The sequence below is a fragment of the Apteryx mantelli genome, chromosome 1 (assembly GCF_036417845.1).
Source record: "Apteryx mantelli isolate bAptMan1 chromosome 1, bAptMan1.hap1, whole genome shotgun sequence".
NCBI classification, from domain to species: Eukaryota; Metazoa; Chordata; class Aves; order Apterygiformes; family Apterygidae; genus Apteryx; species Apteryx mantelli.
In genome coordinates this window covers 159,816,072-159,834,977 of record NC_089978.1, presented here as the reverse complement: position 1 = coordinate 159,834,977, position 18,906 = coordinate 159,816,072, and the positions used below count along the sequence as shown (strand labels likewise).

Sequence of the window (18,906 nt, the reverse complement as noted above, 5' to 3'; positions counted from 1 at the left end):
AATGCACATTCTTTTAAAGGGAAAAAAATATGCTTCTGTGCTCTAGTTTTAAAATGCAAAGGTATGATGTTATTTGTCACCATGCCCAAAAAAGTCCTTACTCGGTAACTTTGCCAGAAGAGGGAGAGAGAGAGAAGGCAAATGCTCCCCCAGCTGTTTCCTGTCTACAGTGTCTGTGTAATGTAGATAAATGTGAGGATTTTCTCTAAATCCCTCTTCTGTTTGCTAAATCTCACTGTCACTGCTAAAATCAGAGCAGATAGAGCCTGCGCAATGGAATAAAGTCCTCAATATTGAAATGTGACATTGCTCTCAACATCTCACATCTCTCTGGATTTCTTTTTTCTCATCATTACTGCTAACAAATTCATTTCCAGACTTTGCACTTTTAAGAAGCAATGGAAAAAATCAACAGTCTTTCAACACAATTAGTTAAGTGCTGCTTTTGTGATTTCTTGAAGGTAAATCTTTATTACTATTTCAAATCATTTTTGAGTTTTATTTTACTGTGTATTGTCTGCTTCTGGTTTGAAGAGTATTGTGCACTTTTCAATAACATTATTTTAGAACTGAGAATTATTTATAAATTGCTGAACATGCAAATTTATGTGATCTGGAAAATGGCTGTATGTAATAGTTGCAATTACATAGATAACTGTAAGGGTACTATTGCAGATACATGTCTTAAATTTCACTTCTATTCAGAGAACTTTACAATATTTCATTTATGTCATTATTAAAGGGTCCAATTACATCACTGTTTATATTGTTAATTAATGCTTCTGAAAACAAGAACTTTTAGCTGTTTTCTGCAGGTGCAGGTTTTTACAGGAATGTAGGCTTAATACACATGTTAAGTTTCTGCAGTTTTATATACACAATTACAGATAAAATGTTCATACTTTCACATTGAAACTTTTAAGGCATGTTGTCATTGCAGCAATTTTCTGGCAGCATTGTTCCATTTACTTATTTTTTGTTTTCATGTATTAAAAGTAAATGTGAAGTTCAGTTTGTTTTCTACATAGAACCCAGCTGCAACTCTTGCTGACTTTGCATATTTGTATGGCTTAAGCAATTGTACAAAAAGAAAATGGAAATTATCCTACATCTTTTTCTCCAAGTTTTCCCTTGCAGAGAGGGCTGTTTCAGGAAAGTTTTCATGTGAAGTTTCATGTTATGATACTATGATTTCTACTTACTAATATAAATTCTCTTTAGATAAATTTGGCTTCAGTAGGTGCATTGACCTCTGTTTCTGTCAATTGGCCCTAGGTCAAGTTTCCACTGTCAGCAAAATTATATCCTTCAAGAACTCTTTTTTTTTTTTTTATTATGGTTTGCAAGCACACTCTTATGCAGTTGACAGAATTCTCCTGTTTTAATTGTTTAGGGCCTAATGAATTTTTTTTATAGTGTCTGACACTTAAGCACATGCATCCCATTCCTTAATGTGATTCAAAAGAACATGTCTGCAATTGCAATGGATGAAACCATTTCCTTAATGTACAAATGGTCATCCCTTCCAATATTCTTGAATGGTGAAGATGCTTTTTTTTAAAGCGTTGAGCAAGGCATTAAGAGACATAAAAACAATGTGATAGTTCCTCAGCTGGTGCAAAACGCCCAGCTTCCTTGAAATCAAATGGAACATATTGATTTACACCAGGTTAGGATCTATCCCAGGTTCTTTAATCAAAGTTAACAGTATTTAAAATTTGATCCATTCCAAAGTATGTATGCTCTATTTACATAATAATTACTAGAGAATACTTTTATTACATAGTAATTACATACTTCTAACTCTACTATGGCTTGGTAATTTGATCCAACAGCTATATATCAAAATGTAGTTTTGAATCAAACTCTTTTCTATAGCATGTATTTTCCATGAAAACATTGCTCACCTCAAGATATTTATAATTATTGTAAATGCTATTAAATGTTATTAAACAGTGACCAAGCAAGCGAAGAATTCTTATGTACAACTTGTGCCAACTGAGAGTTTGTTAGAATAAGAGTACTTATAAAGAAAACTTAAGATGTAAAAGAAATACAGGGTGTTCATATACGACATTCCTTTGTGGTGCAGCTCTTCTGGACTATTAAAAGAGGAATGCAGCAAAAGCTGGTTATTTTACTGAAAAAAAGAGAAAATTCCAGCTGTGAAAATATGGTCAGTCATTCTATGCAACTAAAAGAAGTGCTTAACCAGGCTCATCCTGAACCTGTATTCAATTTCCAAACGTAATTAGATGCTTCAGTAAACTCCACCCACATGCCAATGCATTTTTTTTAAACTCTCAACTTTCTAGTCAAAGTGGGGACACTATAAGCACCCTGTCTGTTTGTAAAGAACCTGAGGCCATATTGGGTTACATCTTCGTATTTTCTTAAGAATATTCCCCTCAGACTTAAATGGGAACTTTGATCTTATCACAAACATATTGAATCAGCTAATATTACATTTAATTAAAATGATGAAGTAAAGTTAAAGTCTTAAATCATGTTTTGGCATTAGTTTTGATGAAATGGCACTTAATTTAAAAAAATAATTGATTGGTTCCTAGAAACATGTGAACCTCTTTTCCCCAAAGTTTTTACTTGTTTGCAAGTTCTTAACTGTTTTTAAATTTGGGGATAAAGTGTAGAAATTCTCTGTGGTTTATACTGTGCAGCTTTTTTGGCCTCCACTAAAGGAAAAACAGTGGAGAATCTGTCTTGTCCTAGTTCAGTGCTGATATTTATCTTAAAATGTAACCCAGCTGAAAAGTCTAGAAAAATACAAAATTGTTAAATGTCTAAGATTTATGTTTATTTCTGGCTCAAATGTTATACAAAAACAAACTGTTAAACACATAATGTTCTTACATTCATAATGTTTTTTAGCCTTCTGAGGCTGTGTGTTAAACAGCTTTTTGCTTTACCTCTTCAGAACTAAGAATCGGGAACCATCTTAAACTGCAGGTGTATTACATTCATCTTAGAAATTCAAAAATATGGAAAGGGAAAAAAGAAATTGATGTTGTTAAAATATGGAATCATTACAGGAAATAATGCCTTATGTTATCATCATTCATTTATAATCTGATCTTCCTCCATCTGCCATTGAAGTCATGTCCACGCACTAACTGTTGTTGGCTTTGCCATTGTAAAGTTGGCTAAAAACACTCGTGAATGAGAAAATAATTATTCTTTCTCTTTATGATATATCATGGGATTCAGATTTGTTTATTATTTTCACAGTGGAAATATCACCAGAAAAAAAGGGCGATATATTCTGACTTATTGTCAGAATTACTGTGAATTTCTCTTATTCAACTCTGACTTAAGTTGAAATAGGGTACTTATCCAGCAAGGTGCTAAGGTCCCTTGGCAAGAAAATAAGCATTCTTAAAAATTATTGACTTAAACTAGAGAAGGCTCAATACCTCAGTGGCTCATATGCAATATGAGCAGAGATAACAAATAATTTCATCATTTTTTTCAACAGTTCAGTGAAAAATATGAGGGAATGGTCCCTGAAACCTTGAAAGAAACTTGAGGGAAGATTAATCATTTAGTCCAATTACTTGCACTTGTCTACTAATATAAAACAGCTTTAAGGCAAGGCTAATTGTACGTGTAAGAAGGATTTGTAACTTCTCACCTGACTGGAGTACTAACCTTTACCTTGAAACAGAATCGAATTATATGCAGATTTATTTCTTTCAAAACTAACATTTTTGTTAAGTGATCTACTAAATCAGGTCAAAATATTCATTCAGCACATGCCTCACTGCCCTGCTACGCAACATAAATGTCTTCCTACTATGTTAAAAACAGCATTCAACAAAAATGCTATCTTCTTTGACATATTAGTCAGATTGTTAATTGATATAAATAGACATAAAAGGAAGGGGACAAATGGAATGGTTCAAATTTGTACCCCCTGAGAACTGGCCCATCTTTAGTCATATGTCCAGGAAAAAATTAGTGTGTATACCAAATATAAGAGAGAAAACAGTCATCACCTCTGTGTATATTGTCCTAACCAAACCCGAACTAAGTGGATATAATAGAGATCAGTGAGTCATGTTTCCATTAAATACAAATGCAAATCCTTAACACTCCTCCTCTTAAGTTCTTGAATTCTTCCAATTGTTATCTTCCTAGGAACAGAGGACTGGAAGAAAATTCCTGAGTCAATGAATTTGGTCCCCTACTATGGAAGGTGCCACATCAACTCCTCTGTAACTTTAGCAAGCTCTGCTTTAAACTTTTTTCTGTTTTGTCCTGGTGTTTCCATTTTTAAAGTGGCAGGAGAATCACAGAGTTCAAATAGTTATGAACAGTTTTTCTCCCAGCCCAAATTTCCTTCTGTCCAGTTTACAGCTAGGAACAACCTGTGCCAGTGCTGTTCTTCGGTTTAAACAGTTCTTCTCTGTCATATGCAACCTCCACATTTCTCAGTACATTAGCAGACAGCAGTCATATCCCCTTTTAGCCGACTTGTTCTCAGACAAAACAATTCAAGGTTGTCTAGTCTTCCTAACCCTAACTATTCTGGCCTTCCCAAGTGCCTTTGGCTAGCTTATTCTTGCATAACCTCCTTTTGCAGTAAGAACCATAAATCATGATCCACTTCTAGAAGGTTCTTTAACTACATGTCAGTGTGAACCAAGAATAGTCACTAGAGGAAGTCATCAATTTACAAAATATATAGAATATGTAGAGCTGCAATATTATTGTGAGACCTTTCCTGATGTTGTGGTTACTTGTTTAACAAATTACACTACGTACGCATTCTCAGCTCACAGGGGTGCAGTATCTCATTTTCTTTGGGATTCTGCTGGGAAACTCTGACACAGTACTTTTGCTTCTTTGGCAGGTGAAGATGCACACTGTGTCCTACATTCATTTCTTCTACCTTGGCCTGTGTTTGCTTACCTTAACCAGTTCTGCTGCTGCTGGCCCAGAGACGCTCTGTGGTGCCGAGCTGGTTGATGCTCTTCAGTTCGTATGTGGAGACAGAGGCTTTTACTTCAGTAAGTCAACCCTTTCTTTCATACAACTGCTAAACTACTCCTTGTAGTCCATTGGGGTTTGCAACTGCTCTAAGCAAGCACAAGAATAATCAAACTAGGCTGCAGAGTATTACTACTATTCTCTTTCTCTGAGATGTCCAGGTTTTCAGTGAACATAAGTCCCAGCAAAGCATAGAGCGGTGCCTGTGTTCAGCCTCTCCCAGGTTTTAATGAATTTTCCTTTTCAAACATGTTATTGTTTTTAACCACTTCCCCATTGTTGCTATTCCACCTGCTATATTACAGCTTTCTGCTGGCCTGACACTGAAATTAATGGAACGACAGGACATGCTTAGACCCAAGATATTCATGTGGCAGTACTGCATGTACCTATTATGTCAGACTACTTGTAAACAGTTTAAGTACACACTGTATCATATTAAAAACACAATAAGCTTCAACATCTGGTTTGAAAAAAGAAAATCTGGAAGGCAGCAAGTAGAAAGTTACAGCATCCAAGTATCCGCAGACTACGTAAGTTAAGTACAGGTGAAGGCAAATTCATTCATGGTGAGATAATAAAGAATAATCACAGTACAGACAATAGATAAAATTAGGTCTGTAACAGTGTGAATATATTAATATTTGAACAACATTTTAGAGCAAGACCTACACTTTGGGTGTGAACATCACAATGTTTTTCCTTTGCTGTGTTTTAAATTGTGCAAAGCTGGAGTAACTAGATGAATTAACTCTTTTTATCTTAGTACTTTCTTACAAGTGGTGTCAAGACCAAGAAGTACAGAACATGTAAATAATAGAACTCTATCTCTAATTTTCAACTATTTGCTACTCAAATACCATGAAGTTAATGAAGCTTTTAGCTGGGAATATATTCATTCTTTAAGACATTAAAACATGCAAGAACTTGTGTGATCAGAGCCTCTGAAGGTGGTGTTTACTCTTTATAATAATGTGTCACAGATTATTCTTGTTTGAAGTTACCTTTCTTTTAGGGCCTCAGTTGCCTTTCCAAACAGGAATGTAACTAAGAAAAGGAGATCAGGCTAGTGAGGCTGTAAAGACAAATGATTAACTGAAGGTTCTTTTTCTATTTATTTCGGGGGGGGGAGGGGTTGTGATGTCTGACTTTTTAAACGTTTTTAATCCTCTCTTTATCCCAATAATTCTTGCCTTCTAAGATATCTCTTTTGTTTTTCTGATCAGGTTCTCCTCCTGCCATCCCTTTTCATTTTTATTCATGGAGTTATTACTTTAAAGATCTTTCTCCTTGCTTGCGATAAAATAGAATTAGAGAAAACCACACTTTTGCATCTCCAATTTAAAGAAAACCCAGATTTCCTCTACATGCAAGTTGCTGACCTTTTCACTGTCTTTTTGGCACTTCCTATTAAAGTTTATCCTTCTGAAACTGGGAGTCTTAGTTTCATATATGCTCAGTAGTTCATTAGAGAACCCTTAATTTCTGTACTTAACACTTCACCTATCACTAATTGGTTCTAGAACGCTGTTTAACTTAGCATGCTGGTGCTAAACAATATTAAAATACTGGGATGTCTCTTAAGGAACTTTAATTTTTTCTACCAATTATCTGTTTGTTCATTTGAACACCACAATCTGTTATATTCAGCAGCAGTTGAGTTACACTTAAGAGGTTATTTCAGTGCCCTACATATACTTTCTTTTGCGTGGCTGGCAGGAATGTAAAGGGAGTCTGTCACCTTCCCTCTTGTTCCTACACCAGAAGACAATGAGACAATATGCTGTATCCTTAGAACAGCCAAGCAAACTTTTTTTTACTGTGCCTGTGTCTTAGACATATTTCCAGTCACTTCTCTTTGGTACAATGTTCGCTGCTTGTGTGGGGAATTATCATGATTGCTTCAACTGACAGTGGCTGCTACTGCCAGTCAGACCTAAAGTTATATGTACTCTTTGTTTTCCTCAAGGTAAAAATATGTGTAACATGCTAGTCATCAGCAATAAGTGCCTTTGCTTTCAACCTCAGTTATTTTAAAGTTAAATAATCTGTTTGAAATTTCTACATTCCCTAAACTAGACCGGCCTGTTTTAAAAATACCAGCATGGATTTTGGAAGTTTTAAAGGAGCTCATCACCCTTGCAGTCTTGACTTTTGTCTGCCATCAGTATAGACTCCCTCTCTGGTTTTCTTTATTGTGTTTACATTTTCAGTTTTCATCTAAAATTAATATAACTATTGATCCCATTGTATGGAAGCCTTCTGTAAGCAAGAATCTATAAATTGTCCCAAGCTCATTCAGTATCCTAGGAATCCTCTGACTGATCTCAATTGTTTTTCTGTTTTGTAATCTCATCAAAGTTTTATTAATGAACAATCACCCGGTTTCAGGTGCTTGAACTGTTGTAATCAACAGACTGCAATTTCAACATTCAACTGGAATTTTATGCAGTTAATACATGGGGCTTGAGTGCTAAGTAATGTGCATTCTGTATGTGACCCTATTTCTGATTCATGAGCAATTTAATCTGTCTTAGTCTTCTCCCTGTTATTTGTTAACATTCAATCTAAAATATAAAACCATAGAAAAAGTAAGTCCAGTAACATTTGTTAATCATCTTGAGATCCTGAACCTTGTATCAAATATACTACGGAATGCAACATATTATTGTAAGTTAAAAATGTTATTCCATTTCATGGCACTTTAAGAAGGCCATATCATTTGCAGAGGTAAAAATCCAGTGAACTTTTTTTCTTTTACTGTGAAATGAATGTCAGTTTTCAATGGTATTGTAAGCCTCCTATTCTCACATTCTGGTTCCTTTATATAATCAGAGGTTATGTTTGCCTTTAATTTGCTCAGGAAATAGTTGTGAGGGAAGATTTATTCTTCCATCATTCTGTATTTCACTAGAGACTTCAAATATAAAGAATACCTTTTGACTGAGGTGGAACTCCTGGTTCCGATTCAAGGTCAAAGTTTCTAAATATTCCTTGGGAGTTGTGGGTGGAAACGAAGATAGAATTAATTGTGTTACTTTCTGCTGAAACTCTGTATTCTACAACCACAAGGCTATATCTACAGCTAGGACTGGAAGAGAAAAAATGTCTTTTATCTAGTTTATTCTGCTTGTGAAAACTAACTTCCTAGTTATAAAAGGAAATTCTTCACAGCTTTTGAAGGGATGCACCTACTACTTACCACACACAAAGAAAAATATTGACCTCAAGAGGAAGCCAGAAACTGTTTCTAAAACTTTCTTTCTTCATGAGGTAGACTGGTAAAGAGTGGGGGGTTTTTTTCATTTTTTTAGGGGATGATGCCACAAGAATCCCAATATAGTGCATGTGCTTTTTCCCTTGGTCACATTTAATCCCAGCCAGCACTGGCTACTTCTTGGACAGGTTTTATGCTCCCATGATTCACCAGTACAGATAAGGTTGTGGCCACCTGGTATTTAACAATTTCTCTCTAGTAGGATTTCTGCCACTGAAGTGCCTGTGCACTGTGTTATGTTAGGAGAAGCCAACAAAGAGGGAGCCTGGCCACAGTTTTCTATTCCTTGCAACTGAACCTCTGGAAGAAAACAAGTGGCTACAGTTTGACATAACTGTCCTCAGTTAATGCTTCTCCAGTTTTGAAAAATCTGGATTCAATAGTCTTGAAGCCTGTCATGTTCACTGGACTGTTAATACCTAGAAAGGTCTATCATGCCACTGCAAACCAATGCTGAGGGCAGAGACTGTAGGGAAGACTGAAAGGGCAAGTTACAGGACACTTAGAGAAGTGTTAGCCCGGGAGGGGGAAATTTTTGCTTGAAATACTGTAGTCCTATCACAAGATTTACTTTGCAGATTACTCAGAAAAGGAGATTGTTTCATTTTCTTCACACGAGTTGAATTTGATGGACCATCACTCATTCTAGCTCACACTGTGTCTTGAGGACTCAGTACCATGAGTAAGGAGAGCAAATGTAGTTTGCTCTACAGAGAAAATGCTATCTTCTTTTTGATCCAGTTTCTGCTCTTTTAAAAATGTGTTTTTCTTTTCCAATAAACGGACACTAATTTGGCTAACAAAACAAGTGAGTGCCAATAAAGAAATAGCCTTGTTTCCTTAGACAGTTTTATTCATGCCAGTTTCTAAAGCCTAAGTTAGATGGCAATCAGTATCTGAGGCCATGGCACAGGGTGTCAATTTCATGAATTTATAAAACCTTTTTTTCAGTTAAAAAAAAGCAGCTTTGGTCTTTAAGTGAATCTTCTGAAGCATCACTTGCACAGAAAACAAGGAGCTGAATTTAGACACCTGACACAGTGAAGTCCCACTGATATTCTTCAGAGCATGGAGAATGACCTAGCACATGCTTCCTTATACCCAAGAATGAATCCCACAACAGACATAGGCTTTACTAGTATCCAGACCTAATGATCCCTGCGTCAACTGCTTTGTGGAGAATCAGTGCAAATTTTTACAGTTTGTTTTTTCCATGAAGACAATCAGAATCATGCAGTGTCCTTGGGAATATCCTCAACTCTGAGCAGCATAAGCATACTGGGTTATAATCACCAGAAAATCAGGAAGAGACAAGATTTGGGGTAATCAGACCTGTCATCATATCTCATTGCTTTGTAGAACCGAAGTATAAATGGAGGAATTGCTGCCTTACAGAGGAGAAAATTAAGGGCTTAGCAACAGGCAATTGTGTGTTGCTTCTTCCATTGCCTTTTAGTTTAACAGCTTCTCGTTTACATCAGGAAGTCTGCTTTTAAGATGTTTTTAAGGTTTCCAGGCCTGTCAAATCTATCAACATAATTATAATAGAAGGAATTGCATTCAATTCTTTAACTACTTCATACCTGCAAGGACTATGAGTCATTAGCTCCTCTGTGTGTCCCTGACTGAAAGCAATGTTATGTTATAAGCCCAGGAATGGAACGCTGAAAAGCTGCAGTGAACATACCGCCTATGGCGTCAGTGATGCTCTTACAAAACTTTGAGAAGAAATCCTGGTCATCTTAGCTATGTCCACACTGCAAGCTATGAGATTGTTTTTAAGTTTCTTGATCTGACTATATGCCCCTTTTAAGCCAAACCCCATATCAATGAGAGGCTTGAGTGTGTTCCTCAACCTTTATCTGCAGATTCCTTGCTTCTTACAGGAAAGCTACCTGTAATGGAAAGCTAGCCTGGAAAGAAGCAAAGGCGTAATTTTACCAGGTCCCCAGGGTGCTCAGGGAACCAGGACTGTACACACAATGATTGATACATCTCAGTAAAACAAGTGACTACTGTGGCTTCAGGAGTGAAATCAATGTATAATCAAATAGTAGCTGATGAATAGTAGACTAGTAGACTGTGCACTCTGCTGCCTCTTATAGAAATCATTGAGGAAGTTCTTTGAAAATAAGCCAGTCTTTGAAAGAACTTTGCACTCTTTTACACATTAAGAAGGGCTAGGGAATGTACATAAAGGCTTACCTTAATTTGGTGACCTTAATCTTCTTAAGGTACCTCTCTAATCACAGAGAGAGAAGTTTCTCCAGAGGATGATTCAGGCACTATATTAGGCTCCTGAATCATCCTCTAGAAAAACCTGTTTCTCTCCATGGAGTACAGAGTGAGCCTAGGAAGATTTAGCCTCTAAAATAGACTGAAGTTGGACTCTACAAACAGCTCTCTTCTACAACTACTTCTCTTGTCCCTAAGGTTTTCAAAGTTTTCCAACCAGTTTGCTTTTCATTAGGTGGGACCACAGTAGTAACAATAATAACAAAGAGATGACTGGAAGCAAACCATTGATCAAAAAGTCCTCTACCAAAACCAAATGAATACAGTTTCTCTATAAGTTCAATTTATATGTGCCCTTATTAGCTGTTAGACATGAGAGAAGGCAATGCTTTTTATGATGTTTGCCTTTATCTATGCACTAGATTAAATTTCAAATTTATCAAAAAGCTGTTATTTGACATCTGATTACTTAATTGCAGTTAGCTATATGTGTATTTAATGCATTGTTTAGTCTCATGTTGGCTAAATTCACTTAAAGAAGCTCTTGGCAAGATCAGCATTAATTCTTGGCATAACTGCCTCTCATACTTTTTCACTGAACCTTAAATACCAAGAAAAACCCTTCACTGACTTCAGTTCTGGCATTTACTTTGTGCAATTGGCCAAAACCTTTGCATACGGTCCCTTTCCTTTGTCCTGATATTAATAATGACTTGCATTATTTGATCAACAGCAGCAAAAGTCACAAAGCAAATTATTCAGTTGACCAGACCTACACAGTCTCTTAATTAAAACCTTCTGTATTATCTGCTTGAGCATCTAGGGCAATCTATATGCAGTACTCATTCAAAGAAGGAAATTCATATAGCCATTTCTCTAAAGCTTACTCAGTGCTTCAGCTATTATGCATCTGTTTCAAACCCTCTCATCACCGAAAATTAAGTAGAGACTTAAAACTGAGTTCATTTTAGAGCTTTGCTGGACAAGGATGGACCTAAAAATGTTTGTTTAACAATATCTAAATGTAAACATTTCCCTGTGATGCAAGTTTAATTGTTCAAAAATGTGACAACAAATGAAAGGAGTAATGGACAGTTGAATCAGTCCTGGATTGCATTAGGAAGAGTGTTGCCAGCAGGTTGAGGGAGGTAATCCTCCCCCTCTACTCAGCTGCATCGGGAGTACTGTGTCCACTTCTGGGCTCCCCAGTACAAGAGATTCATGGAGCTACTGGAACGAGTCCAGCAGAGGGCTACTAAAATGATTAAGGGACTGGAGCATCTCTCCTATGAGGAAAGGCTGAGAGAGCTGGGACTCTTCAGCCTGGAGAAGAGAAGGCTGAGGGGGGATCTTATCACTGTGTATAAGTATCTGAAGGGAGGGTGTAGAGAGGATGGGGCCAGCCTATTTTTAGTGGTGCCCAGAGACAGGACGAGAGGCAACGGGCACAAACTGAAACACAGGAAGTTCTGACTGAACATGAGGAAAAACTTCTTTACTGTGAGGGTGACTGAGCACTGGAACAGATTGCCCAGAGAGGCCATTGGAGATATTCAAAATCCATCTGGACACCATCCTGGGCAACGTGCTCTAAGTGACCCTGCTTGAGCAGGGGAGTTGGACTAGATGATCTCCAGAGGTCCCTTCCAACCTCAACCATTCTGTAATTCTGTGATTCTGGGAATCCCATGTACAGTAAATTTAATGTGTTTTCAAAGTTTTTGCTCTTACATACAGAGTTGAAGCTCTTTGCTTACCTCAGACTAAATACTTTGTTACTGAAAATTAGAATAACATCTTTAGATCAAAAGAAACAATATCAAGTAATACCTGTTAGGGTTCATGTTTCTTTTTTCTGAATCAACAGCATATTTATATATTTCCCATCTTATTTTTGAAATTCAGCTGTGATCTTAAATTTTCCATCTACGAAATATAACAGAATGTTCTGCAGTAAGAGAATAACTGCAGACACCAGATCCTATTGCTTCCATTATGTGCCCACAAAAGTGTGTAAGTGGAAAAGGGTGCCCTGTTCAAGCACTTCTATTTACAAATTAGGACCCACACCCAAAACAGAAATTGTATGATTTTTTTTGACACAAAACTATTTGTTTATATTGTTTGTGTCTTAGTGTGTTGAGCAGAAATTTACACAAGTCTGAGAATACAGAAAAAATAAGGGGTTGGTTCAGACCATTTTCACTCAATCCAGCTCAGTGAACAAAATGGTTTCTTTCAGAAAGTAAATATTATAACACTACTTATTAACTATTTCTATCACCAAACAAGTAAAACACCTAAGTAACACCCCAAAACACTTATAAACAGGAACTTCAAAGTGAATACTCCTGAAAATTGTTTTTACTTAAACAGAATGTTCATTAACAGTCATCTCCTACTAAGGCTGTGGATAAAAGCTTACATTACACACACTAACTCTGTATTTCACTAACAAGCCTGAATTCTTAAGAATTTTTAAGTGTTGCTTGGCTAATACTGAGGTAGAAGAAGTATGGGGTTGTGTGAAAGGTGGTAGAGAAGATGAAGTTATGGTTGTGGGCACGAAAAGATGAATGCATTCTAAATTAGTTTTGATGGTTCTGTGATACTATGCATAAAACATCTAGTTTACAGCAGATGTTTTTTTAGACTTGCAATAACTATACTGAAGATTTCTTTTAATGCAGTCAGCCCCATCAAAATGACCAGATAAGAGCTTCCACTATTACAATTTTTATTACATCTTTTTGTAACTCTTCATTGATTGCTTTAGGTTACGTGAGAGCTAATAAGAACATCTATTTTAGGTTAACACGACAGGTATAAATTGAATCATACCTTGAAAGTCCTGTAGAAAAGTACGAGGTAATAATTCATTTCCACATCCCCTGAATTCCTGAATTACTCGTCAAGAGGTCTTCCATGAAAAAACTTAGTTTTTCCTACGTATTTCAAGTTTTATGTTTCTTTCCATTAAAGTTTCCAGCCTTTCACAGACATATTTAGTTTGGCAGGAAGAATCTGGTGACTCATATACTGAAGAGATTTGAGAGCAAGCTACTGAAAATGTATCTAATTTCTTCTTGTGTAATTTGGGAGCAAGCTACTGATAGTATGTCTAATTTTCCTGGTTTAATCAGATGTATTATTGGCAAATGTATGTTCTGAATAAAAGCCATATTTATTTCTGAAATATATAGCTAAGATTAAATGCAAAAACACCATGCATATTTGCTTTTAGAACACTCCTAGCTTTTTCTAATTGCTTCTGGCATTATACTCTAAATCGATGGGCACTGAATGAAAACAGAGATACTACTGAAATCATTTGCATTATATTTTAGAATTTAGTAATATCAAAGAAGTGGTCCTTACTGATTTTTTTTTTTTTGTGGAGGTGTCTTTTTTTTTTTCCAAGTAGGATAGAAGTGCATGGAAGAATAGGTGATGTTATTCCTCCATGATTCATATGGAGAATAAATGTACTAGAAAAGTTTTCACTTGTATTTTGTATTGATTGTATTGTTTCCCTCACCTCTTTTCAGACAAAAAGGCTCTTCTACATTCAGTTCTTTATAGACAGACAATCTGTGATGAGCTTATATCATTTTCCTTTATCCACATACAGACTGAACTTTCTGAAGGATGAAGATCAACAGAGGTTGATCCAATACACACGAGGAGACTGTGGTTCAGATTCATGCCGTCTACTTTTAGGCACTTAAATCAGGTGTCTCAGTGAGGAGCCTGCTCACTCAAACTCATACTACAGTCAGTGAAAGGAGTTAGAAACTTTCAGAGCTGTCTTTAAGTTCTGAATATCCCTTAGGACATACTTTTCTTTCTCCACTGATTATATAAGGAGTTTAGGGCAATTGGACCCTTAAGTTGGTGCCTGAGTTAAGTGCCTAAATTTTGGTGGGATGAATCTATTTTAAACCATACATATGTCAGTGAACTCCCATGTGGAGATAAGGATGCACTCTTATGGCCCAGATTTCAGATCAAAGCAAATCTGAGCTTATTTTAGCTGCCATGATACAATACAATTCAGCAAAGACCCAGAATGTGCATTGTGGAGGTAACACCAGTTAGGCTTGCTCTTTCAGTCTTCTTTAAGAACTGCCAGGACTTTAGTCTAAGTGTGAATTCTGTTGGACAAAGGACTCCATTCTGATACAATAAAGGTAGAAGGAAAAGGCTTATATATCTTTTTTTTTCCTTGATATAATAGATGGAATATATTCTTGCACACCATAATAAGTAACATTCCGTGATATTTTGTTCTTGCATGTACTTGCATCAGACAAGTATACTTATCCATGCCCAAATACTGAGCTAATTTTTTACGCTGTTATTCACATTGATTCATTTCTAGTCCTATGAATATACATGGCTCAGCAGTTTTCTAAGGAATGGAGACAATAATAAAATTCAAAACAAGAGTGACATCTAAATATGAAGGAGTCATCTAGCAAGAGATACTCACAGGAATGATTTTTCAAAGACTTGTGGAATTTTGCCTCTATTTAAGGAACTAGATATAGTAGACATAATATAGCTATCCCAAGACACAGTCATGTCAAAAAGTGAAGTTGTGAACATAATATGGTCATTCAAAAAATAATAGTAAGATTTTGTGTAGAATTTGACCCCTACCTTTCTTTTTGCAAATGTTATAATAAAATTGCACAACTGCAGCTGTAATGGCTTTAAGTCAACTACTATAATTTTTGTTACATAGTCACTTCATTTTAGTTTTTGAAAGCAGTAGGGATTATACCATAAAAGATAATTGAATTATTTTCTGTTATCACCAAGACAAAGACTGAGCAGAATTTGTAAGTGGTGATATTCTTATTATCTGTGGTTCTTTTCAAATATAAATTGATACTCTGATATGAAACAGAAGAAGATCAGACCTGTGAAAATAGATTTAAATTTTTTGAAAAAATCAGACTTGAAACCAACAACAACAATGAAATAATCAACAACAGATTCTGAATGTAAAATGATTATCTCTGAGTTGCGAAACAGATAGGAGTGCTCCAATGTTAATAAATTTCTTTAGGATACACTACCAGAAACATATCTACACTTCTATGCAGCAGAGAAAAGAGAGGTTGTCAAGGAAAAGCTATTCTATATTATGATAATAAAGGGGAAGAGATGATGATAAAGAAGGAGAAAAGAGCGAGAACCTATTCATTCATTGCTCCTAGATTCCTGGCCTTGTCCGGGAGCTTCTTTGCTTCACATCCAATCAGGAGTCCACGGATGCTATTTCAAGGTTATCTGTTAACTGCAACTGGCTTTGGCTCAATCCACTGAGGATAATATGAGCTAATTTTAGGAATTCTCCATGTTCACTAGAGAAAATAATTACCTCTTATCATTGATTTTCCTAGGTCTTTTGGCCATAAGTATTGCTGCGCCACAAATATTTTCCCCTGACTTGATTCCCACTGATTTCTAACCAGTCATCTGTTTTTCCAAAGAATTACTAGCTGAATTTCCGATATTTTCCCCTCTGTATTATAAATATAGCAAAGAGGGTTTCTCTTGTGCAATCAGTCGATACTATTTGTGCCTGAATTGGAAGGGGTAAATACACATTAAAAATATACTCGTTTTTCATGTCCATTCAAACCAACATGATGGGTTTGTATTGTATTGTTTGTATTTCAAGTACACCTACCAATCATGCCTGGTGTAAACTATCAAAAAATATCAATTCTTCAGACTTCAATAAAGTTGAAGTGCCTAAATTTATCTTACTTTTGTGGCAGCAAGGTGCATACATTTAAAAAAATGAGGCCTAATTGTTTTAGAGGTGTCAATCTATTTCCAAAAATGGGTAGAAGTCTCAGGGAAAGTCAGTGAGACCTAAGAGGCTCCTAAAGGCATATGGGGCAGATTTTCAATGGGTTTTAGGCACTGAAGAGGCAGATGGACACCCAAGAGATTTTCAAAAGCAATCATGTACCTAATTTGCATTGAAATCAATGATAGAGAGTCCTTGGCAATCTTTTTCAATACTGTATCTATGTTTTTAGTAGCCTCAGTATCTTTGGAAATAGGAGTCAGGGTCCTTAGCTATTTCTCAAAATTTTGCTTATGAACCTTAATGAGTGCTTGCGAAAAATCGATCACCATTAAAAGCTCTTTAAAATAAGAATTGGCATAATGACTTGGCTTCCTCTCTGACGTGAAACATACTAATACGCTTAGTATGAAATCTCCTTACTTCTAGCATAAATGTGTGAGGCATCAGATGAAAGCTAATAATTTCCCAAGTGAGCTAAAAATAATGAAGTCTGAATTTCAATAAATACTATAAGAGGCATTCTGGAACAGACAGTGGTTAATAAGGACTGCGAATGCTACCTTTCCACTAACCTCATTTGCAAGATGCCAAAGCCTAAACATGGACCTCAAACAATACAGGATAAAGACTTAGCATGAGAAAAACAACAATCATTGTAGGAAGCTGGATACAATGAATACTTCATTATTTTCTTTGTCTTCTAAATCAAAAAGTATAACTAAAAATACCTCAAAACTCTTTAGGAGTTATGTCTGTAAGATGTTTTATTTTGGAGGTTCATGTATAATGTGAACAGACTTTGTTTCCACTGCAATTAGCAGCAACTGACAGTACCTGAAACTGCATTCATTCTAAATGCACTGTAATGTTAGGAGTGAGAGAATCTTCAGGTTTTATGCAAAAGTATTAGTCTGTGTGACTCCAAATAATGCAAGGACCCATGAATTAAATGCGTTTTTAAAAATGGGCTCTAAATCAAATAGAAGTGCTTAATGAAAGAATTAGTTACTGAAACCGTGTCTTTCATTAGCTGAGGTGGTCCTAAGAATCCCTTAAAAACAGGCAATGTTAGCCTTAATGTTGTTACTTTATGTGGTCTCAGGCAAATCAATTTCATATTATGATAGTCTGTCATTAAATGACTACAGTCTTTTTAATAAAAATTTCATCAGTAGGTTACCAAGGATGAAGGCTTCTTGGGAGAAGGAACAAGTCATTCAAATATTTATTGTCTTTATAATGTAATGTGTGGTCTCATGCCCTATTGACTTCTAAGATCCAAAGACTGCAGACAATAAAGAATTAATATTTTTCTCATAAACTCTTCTAGAGTGCTCATCACTGAAGTATTTGATTGCAGCACTCAGACAAATACATTATACCCTACAATTTCTCAGGAAATTACCCATTTCTCAGAGCATTCGTAAGTTTCTTTTGCCCTAGTAATTGCATATCCAACTGGAGATGGCAAAGATTCATTTTGCAAAGTAATTTTAACATCTCTGCTAGTACTTTATGTGTTCAAAACAGAATACAAACGTCAACTAATTAAACCTAGAGATATAGTTAAGTAGTACTGTCCCTTTACACAGGGGAAATTGAAGCCAAAAGGCAAAAGCAGATTTTATAATATGCAGCTGCAAATGTACCACTTGTTCCAAAGCATCTTCAGTATACACCCTATCCTACCTAGGTTAAGAAAGCACTTTTGATGGGAGAGCTGGAATCAAAAGCAACCTGATGTTCCACTCTTTTTCTGCAAAGCTACGCAACTTTCCAAAGAATCATTAGCTTCTTTCTGCTTTCATTGGAGCAACAGGAATTACCTCATTCCTGTGAGCTGCAAAACTTCCAGAGCAGGTGCTGTGCAGGGCAGGAGCAAAGCACTTACCAGGGAGAGATGCTGTCGCAAACTGGCTGGTGATAAACAGAATTCAGTAGGGAATCTTTGACAATTTTAATTGAAAGAAATCTCTTGGTCCGGAGATCTGATTTTAGATGAATAGATTAAAAGCAATTAAGAAAAAGCATTAAATCTTTTATTTTCCTTTTCAGCTAACATAGGAGCTAATGAAAGGCAGTATAGAAAGGCCCTACATTTGTTCACAGGGTTCATAATGTCCTGTGGTTGTGTAAACATCTCAGAGTTAGGTGCTAAGCCTTCAGCTGGAATAAGCAAGTCCCCACCTTGAGCAATGATCGCATGATTTAGGCTTATCCATTCATGGCTACTGTACTGAAACTACCAACAGGACATCAAATAGTTCAAATAATTCTGTGATGTGACTGCTAGCACAGACCACTGCTGCATTTCTCAACAGTCAGTATATAAAAATAATGCTTTTCACTTACCCAGTTTGTTGGCAATGGACAGTAATCTACCAAAAAATATCCACTTTATGTGTCAATTTGTTTTTTTTTTCTGTTGCTTTCCCCATTCTGCATGGTTGCATACCACATTGTATGCAACACTCAGAAAAAAGGTGTTTGTTCTGAACAACCTAAACAGATAAATAAAACTTTGTGGGCTGAGTCCATCCTAACTGTCCTTGACGAG

General features: G+C 36.1%; 1 protein-coding gene across 1 annotated transcript in view; it reads left to right on the top strand.

The window, feature by feature from the left end:
• The first annotated feature begins 248 nt into the window (after window positions 1-248).
• Window positions 249-18,906, top strand: part of IGF1 (insulin like growth factor 1) — a 52,816-nt gene continuing 34,158 nt past the window's right edge. Inside the window, exons 1-2 of the mRNA XM_013947253.2 lie at window positions 249-461; window positions 4,871-5,027. Of these exons, the coding sequence (XP_013802707.1) occupies window positions 399-461; window positions 4,871-5,027 (220 nt within the window). The 5' untranslated portion in view covers window positions 249-398. The remainder of the gene's footprint in view (window positions 462-4,870; window positions 5,028-18,906) is intronic.